The sequence below is a fragment of the Macrobrachium rosenbergii genome, chromosome 41, assembly GCF_040412425.1.
Source record: "Macrobrachium rosenbergii isolate ZJJX-2024 chromosome 41, ASM4041242v1, whole genome shotgun sequence".
Taxonomy (NCBI): Eukaryota; Metazoa; Arthropoda; class Malacostraca; order Decapoda; family Palaemonidae; genus Macrobrachium; species Macrobrachium rosenbergii.
The window spans coordinates 61606764-61614976 of record NC_089781.1 but is presented as its reverse complement, the minus strand read 5'-3'; the positions used below and the strand labels follow the sequence as shown (position 1 = coordinate 61614976).

Here is an 8213-nt window from a genome sequence, read left to right as displayed (position 1 = left end):
TATCACAAGAATTACATGGAATCTGGTGTACATATCATTTAGTATTGTCAGGTGAGTTCGTTATAGGTACATTGTCATTGTTTTATTGTTCTTGAATGTTGCATTAACTCCAAAATCCGTCAGCAAATGGGGAATAGCTTTAAAATTATTATTATTATATGGCAATGTAAGGAGGTATTTTGTATTATAAATTTGTTTTTCTTTTTTATTCCTTTTTGCCTCTTTTAATGCATTGTCTAATACAGAGTCAGGATATTTCAGCTTTTTGCTTATATTCCTAATCATCATCATATCTGTTTCATCATCAATGTATTCAGGGGTACATATGCGTACTGCTCGTAAGAACATGAACGTGAAAACTGATATCTTAACGTTTAATTTACAGGGTTGCCAGATGGGAAAAATCTCCTACGGCCAAATTATTTTCATATGACGGCCAAACCGGCCAAATCAACTATGGTTTACGGCCAAAATACGGCCAAATATTATTTTTTTTTTATTACACTAACTACTATCATTAGCCTATTATTATTAGTAATGCAGATGTAAGTATGTAGTATAAAAGGCTATTAATTAGATATGCATGAGTAGCAGGCCTAAATCAGGTATTAATCCTTCACTTCTTTGCCATGAATTTACATTTATCTATTGTCATTACTCTCATGCAGTTAGTATCACATTGTATGCATTCAAACACACAAACAAGTATGAGCATAAATTAATTAAATGCATATGTGTATTTTTTTATGGGCATGTGAAAAGAGAGAGAGAGAGAGAGAGAGAGAGAGAGAGAGAGAGAGAGAGAGAGAGAGAGAGAGAGAGAGATCGCATATTACTAGTATTGTATTTTTGAGTAGGCTAATCCCGTATAGCCTACAGTCGTTTATTCTTAAGGTTATTTATTGAAAGAAGTCTTCTTACCTTCCGTTTATTTATAAGGAATTAAGACAGGTGTAGTTATAATGAATTACAATTACTTAGTAAATAGCCTATCACAAAGATATGAAACAATTTCAGTTCTTTTATTTAATACTTCTTATATTTCTAATAATTCCATTCCCTGTCTTTAACTGTTCATTCTTTACTGTTTTACATTATATTAGCAATGATTACAACATATTTCTAACTAGAGATTATTCATTAGTTCATATTCAGAATTGCAAGGATATCGGCTGCATTTTCGCCCTCTGACTCTTCCCTGTCATACATATTTACCGAATTGAAAAGCTCTAGCATGTTTTGATTTACTTTAAAGTCCTTGCAACATTTCCCCTTGAAACTGGAGATGAGTACGGATTCTAAGGATCGCCTCCGACATTGCTGTACTCATTCGATTTCGTAGTTTTGTCTTAACGCAAGTAACAGAGGAAAAGATTCTTTCAACAACAGCATTACTTATGGGTGTTGTGAGGCAAGCCATTGCATAATTCCTAATTCTTTGAAAGGCTGGTTCCCAGTTGAATTTTTGTACCCTAAGACCCCGGACCAAAAGGAACCGATTCCTTTGGAATCTCACCATTAAAAACAGACTCTTCTGCCCATGGCAAATGCAATATTTTCCTGTATTGCTGCTCTATGCCTTCCTCATTATCTTTTCTTAAGTGGGGCAATGGAAGATCTTTAAAAGACACACGGTCAGTTTGGCTCAATACCTTGCTAGGAGAGAATGCACTGAGGCCTTGGAATATTGCTGTTGATGCTGGGAGCCTATTTTCCACTTGTTTTAAGGCCTCAAAAAGGAAACTTGAACATCGGTGCCTAATCTCATCTGCAATTTTTACCACTTCATTTGAGTTATTTTCTAATTCTATGTATGTATTCAGTTCCTTGGTGAATTTAGCACCATAGTCGATATCCTTTGTTGGTAAAAATTCTCCCCTCTTGTTAAGTACTCTATATTGTAGAGTTTTATGAATCAAAAGTAATTCTTTTACCAAGCCTTCGGGATCACCATCGGTAGCTTGAAAAAGAGCATTAAGTCTTTCAAAATCTGTCACGATTGGTGACACAAAATGAAAGTATAAGAGATTTACTTTATCTCTTAACATATTAAAGATTTCCCTTGCTTTATAGCGACAGGATGCATCTGCATTTGGTAAAGCAACTGAAAAATATGCCTTCAACTCTTCCCAGTTTACAAGAATATTATATATGATTTTTCCTCTGACCAACCATCGTGTATTTGAGAGTTTTTGAAATGGAAGGGGTTGTCCTTTTCTTTCTTCATTTGCATCCATAACCTTAAACAGATCCTTGAAAGCTTCTCTTCGTATGACACTCTTACTAAACCATTTAGGAACTTCATGTAACAAATATCCTAAGTTAGAGGGTAATTTGTCAAATGCCTTTTCCACGCAAAGTGCGAGGGAGTGACAGACACACTTGTTGAGTTGACAGTTAGGTGATTTCTCTCTTACCCTAGACCAAACAGAATTGTGTTCACCTATCATTGCTGAAGCCCCATCACTCCCAAACCCAACACAGTTAGACCATTCAAGCCCCATATTTTCCAGGGTATTGTTCAAAGTCACAAATAATTCATGACCAGTTGCTCCAACAACGGGTGCGAGGCCTCGAACTCGGTCACAATAGTAGACTTTGATTCACTGTAATACCTAATTACAATACACAAATGTTTATCAGTAGCTACATCTGTGCTTTCATCAATAAGTACGCAAAATTTCTTCCCCTGTACATCATCTTTAAATTCTTGGAATAGTGCTGGAGAAACGACTTTTGAAATTATTTTGCTGCATTTAGTACGATGAATCTGAATGTTTTCTAATATACTACCTTTACCATTTCTTTTTATTACTTCCCCCACATGATCCACACTAGCTATTGTGCAATGGCAAGCAAAGGAAACTGCAAGTTCTATTTCAACACGCTTTTTTTCATCGTCTTTTTTATTAAAGACTTTCACTGGCAATGTCTGGGACATTGCTGAAGCATTCACCCTGCTCATGTGCCCTTTGGTTTTTTCATGATCAGCAAGTCGAGAAGCCTTTGGAGCAATAGTAGTCTTACATAGTTTACAATAAGCATCTTCACTACCTTCACTTGCTCTTTTTAACCACACAAATTTCTCTTCCCATGATTTATTGTATTTCCTCCCACTATCATAACTTCCTTTCCACTTAGGTTTACTTAATGACATAATGGTAATCAATCACCAATCACAGCACTATTTTTTATAAAGTCTCCTTTTGGCTGTTTAAAACGTCAGGTTCAAATTCACACTGATGCTCAAGTTAAGCTAGAAATGTATCTAAATCGATGCATTTCTTTATTTAGTACTAAACGCGTACTTGTCTTGTACTGTGTGTGTCTGTCAGTAAGCAACATAGCCTGTAGGTTACGTTGCTGTTACATCACTTATCTAGTACTGAACAAGTAGTAAACATACACTTGTACTGTATGTGTCTGTCAATAGGCAACATAGCCAGTAGGTTACGTGGTTGTTACATCACTATACTGTCATTTCATTTGATATTTTACTGATTAGAAATAAAAATTAGATATAACATATGAAAGATAAATGATATTACATGAAATGTAATCATTTTGAAAACAATACGGCCAAAATTCGGCCAAATTGTTTGGCCGTCGATGGCTAATAATTTACGGCCAGAGAGTTTTCCATACGGCCAAATTTGACAAATTTGGCCGCAAAAACGGCCAGATGGCAACCTTATTTTACGTTAATGCTGTGACCAGAATAGTAATGAACATAGGCAGAAATATTGGTGGGTTTTCGAAATACTGTATTTAAACCCATTACTAGTTCTATGTATAGGCAATCCATAAAGAATATGCCATCATCCTTTTCCATTCCCATAGCAAATTTTATTGATGGCGAAAATTCATTTAACTTAACAAAGAAGTGATATACATTTTCATTATCTGGCCAAACACTTTATGAAATACGAATCTCTACCACATTGCATCAGCCCTCTGAAGATGGCTTAGTTAGCAATTAAACCGACACTGGTAAGGATCTACAACGTGTTTCATCTGTTCCCGTGGTTCTGATATATAAAATCACGTGTAAGAATGATTATAAGCACACACACACACGTACATGCATACATACATACGCACACACACACACACACACACACACACACACACACACATATATATATATATATATATATATATATATATATATATATATATATATATATATATATATATATATATATATATATTTATTTATTTATTTATCTGGTGTGGGTGAGGAGGTGTTTTATGTGTGCTTTCATTTCTACGGTAAGCTTTGCACCAACAATTATTTAACATGCAACGGTATTCAAACCATTCAACATTTTCAGGATATTGCGCACCTCTACCTCGAATTGGACTGAATGCTTTAAGTTTTGTTAATTACAGCATTTCCAGATGATGAATAGCTTGAAAAATAAGTTTGCCACCCACCGCGTATCCATCACCCCAGAAAGTGTTTTGCTTAATCGTTGAAGTGATTTAAAAGAAGTATAAGAAACATAGTCCTGGGATTTAATTGGCGTACAATTACAATACTCGTGAGTAAAGGTGTGTGATAATAAATAAGTTCTCACCAATCTAGCTACCTGTTACCATACTGAAAATGAGATAAAAAGGAAAGGCTTGCGTGTTTGTATAACGGAAGACTATTTTCCATCATTGGCTACAAAATTGTCACCCTCTCATCCAATCTACATTAAGAGACAAGCGGGTATGGTGATCCATCGTGGAATTAAGGCCAGTGTCATGTAAACAACGATCACTCCTGAAAGCTGCACCGTAGCAGACTGAGATGGTGCGAGCAGAAATAAATTACATTGTGGAGGTAAGATTCACTATGTTTTTTATTGTTAATACTAAAAATAACAGAGAGGAAGGTTTTAGAAGCATTCATAGGTTGTATATGGAGAAGAAGAATAAAAGTAAGAAACAGAATGTATACATTGCTTGAATCGAGGAAGAAGAACAAAATTGTACTTGGTGGCTAGAATGCAACTGAACCGAAGTAGCAGCAACAACAACACTTGCAGAAGAAGTCGAGAGAGAGAGAGAGAGAGAGAGAGAGAGAGAGAGAGAGAGAGAGAGAGAGAGAGAGAGAGAGAGAGATGGGATAGGCGGTTGGGGAGGCAAATAAGTATATAGAGAGAGGATGTAATAGTTCAGTTTTGAAGGGCACTAGATAAAATACAATGACAAAATTTTTAAACGGCGCACATGTTGGTGAGGTTGCAGCGTGGTTATAAGAATATTTGTGATTCATTGAGTATGTATTGCAGGATGCTAGTGCAGTGCTAACAAACAAATCTTCGTAGAAATAAATTTTAAGGCTAATGCGAAAGAAAGATGTAGAAGTAAGAATTATCTTTTGATAATAAAATATGAAATGTTATCCCAGGTGAATGGAAGGTTACTAAAATCAGAGATGACAGAAGCCCATCTTATCCGTCTTAGGCCGTTGTCACTTCTTTGAGCTTCTACTTTGTATCAAGTAGCTAATACTGATAACGTTTGTGTACAATAGATGCTGCGTGAATTCAATTTCAGTTACTACTTCGTGAAGCTAATTCACAAGAATAAAGTAATCAATTATTGGCTCCTCTGACACCACCTTTAGAGATGGTCAAATATAAGATCTGAAAATACAATGGATAAGTTTGAATATATTCATTAATGGCAGTCTGTTAGGGGGGCTTAATATGCAGACGATTCGTAACTGATATGGTGGGAAGTATAAAGTAGAGAAGGTGTATTTCACCTTCAAGGCTGTCTAAAAATTTAAATATGGAAATAAAAAAATTCTATGGGTAAATTAACTGAATGCATAAGTTCGCTAAGTAAAATGAAACGGCAGTGAAATTAAAGGAGACTGAGTGATATTTTTATAAGATGTGATGGAGAAGCATGTTTCTCATGCGAGTGAAGATATCGTGGAATCCTAATAGTTATTTCTTTGAGTTAGGCATAAGAGTTAAGGAGACTTGGATGGAGTGATAAGTAGTAATAGTAAGGATGGTCAATTACTGGAAGTGTCTGGCTCAGACAGGTATTTCGGGGTAAATAAATTTATAACATTAGTTGTAAATTGATATAGCAGAAAAAAAAACGTATCGTTATTCCACATCAGTAGCTCGGTAGATTAGAATAGAGCCTATGGAGGTTTTTAGTGACGTATTTATTTATCGTTGAATGCGTATTAATGAAAACAAGTAAGATATTAATTAGGTAATTTGGCATAATAGTATAAGTTGCAAATGCTACTCTTAAAGTATGATATTTTTTCAAAAGAAATACAACGATGAAGCCCATGTACAGGAATACCCGGTAGGAGAATCATAAGTTGCAATTATTGTTAAAATAAAATAGATCTGTAAACTGGCGCACTTTCAGTATTGGTATACTTATAAAGTAAGAAAACGGAAGAGCTTGTTTCGTGATCCATGTTTTTAGATGCCTATGTCACATATGTATATGTAAATATTACTTTTGTAGAATCATACTTATCAATGGTCTTACAACAAGATGTGATAAAGAAACATCTCATAATTTGATAATTTGAGCAAAATAATGTGCTCTTTAGTCTAAATACGGAGAAAGGCTAAAATGTCCGGATATATACAGATTAATGTCTTCAGAAAATAATTCTGGATTAGATTTATAGAGATCAGTTTGATATCGCGATCTCATTCATGGTTTACGCTACCGAAACCACAAAAGAGTAACGATTAATGAAAAGCATAATCATACACACCTAATTAGTGTATGAATATGGAGTGCTGCTTTTCTAAAAACAACGGGAGGTCATAAGTAATATCCATGTAATGAATGGCAGTCATGCATTAATTTTATATAAGCTTTTTTATTCTTTCATTAATTCAGTTTCATTCGCATTTTACCTCTAAATTTCACTTTAGTCTTGGTCTCTTTAACATGGCCCGAAAAACCCTGACAGTGGAATAAATTGCGGCATATTGCAGAAGAACCTGCAGCTTGCGTTAACATTTTAAAGTTATAGTATAAACTATTTTAGAGTAACAGCACATCGACCCTTTTTATTGCCCGTAACTTGTAATATCGAAAGGTTCGGTCTACGCACCGCTCTTAATGAATGAAGAAAAGAAGGTTTGTAACGTAATTAATGTATTGAGAATCAGCATAAACTAAATCCGTATTATATAAAATATGAAAAAAACCCTAAACCATTTTTATACAAACATTAGCATTTGTTACCTCAATGCTCACAGTGAAACTAAAATATTGCTTGTTTATTTTTCACTTTAATATAATTTAATTTTACCATACAAAATTCTTTCCATACTCAGCACGTTCGAACATTTATGAGAAAACCTACATAATTGTGGTGTGGTGAAAATAAAAGAATTTTTATATCAAATGTCATGAGAAGATTTTGATTATTTTGTACAATGTTACTATTTCTAGTATACTTATTTAACATTAGGAAGACCATTAGCTACTTTGTTGCGGGGGTGGGGGTTGTCTTTTGTAGAAAGATTCTAAGGCAATTTTTTTTCCTGGATTTTCCGACTTTTACAGTCTTTATTTTAGTCATCCCAATTACATTTGTTTCCTCACGATCTTATAAAATACAATACTTTCGATCAAAATTGTCTCTGTCTTGCCTTATAAAGGTAAGTGCAGACACTGCTTTAACATCAATCCCAATGTGATGAATCTTATTTTGCCTTTAATTGGGGACTTTTGACTACGGTACTTGAGTTGTAAGATCCCTTATTTCACATTTTCGCCTTAAATGGTAGCGCTTTTATTATAAATAGATCATGGGTTTTATAAGTATTGAACGATAATGTACAATTGGGACTAGCGGCGACGCCATAATCATCAATACTTTCTTATGTGACATAAAAGCAACGCAGAAGAGCGATGTTTTTACCTATAGATTTGAAAACGCATAGGGTGTTGTACATCATGCCCGTCTTTTCCCATTTGTAACCAGTTGTAATAGATTAAATACCATGTACCTGATTTACTGCTTGTAAATTAGGTTCAGTAAGTTTATGGAGCATGTCCAGGTCTATCTCTCCTCGACAGAATTCAAGTCACAAACTGAAAGAGGTGGGATGTACTGCTATGGGCGCGTTTCCTAAAATCCAGCAAGCCTCTGTTGACCTAAACAGTGAATTTTTTGCCTAGTTATTGGTCAATATTGTGGGTTGTAGCTGAGGAGGAGA

General features: G+C 34.8%; 1 protein-coding gene across 1 annotated transcript; it reads right to left on the bottom strand.

Moving 5' to 3' along the window:
• Positions 1–1472: 1472 nt before the first annotated feature.
• On the bottom strand, positions 1473–3232 carry LOC136827195 (SCAN domain-containing protein 3-like). Its single transcript, XM_067084965.1, is given in 2 exon segments — positions 1473–2575; positions 2578–3232. Coding segments are annotated over 2 exon segments (1683 nt in total). The 5' UTR covers positions 3158–3232.
• Positions 3233–8213: the final 4981 nt, after the last annotated feature.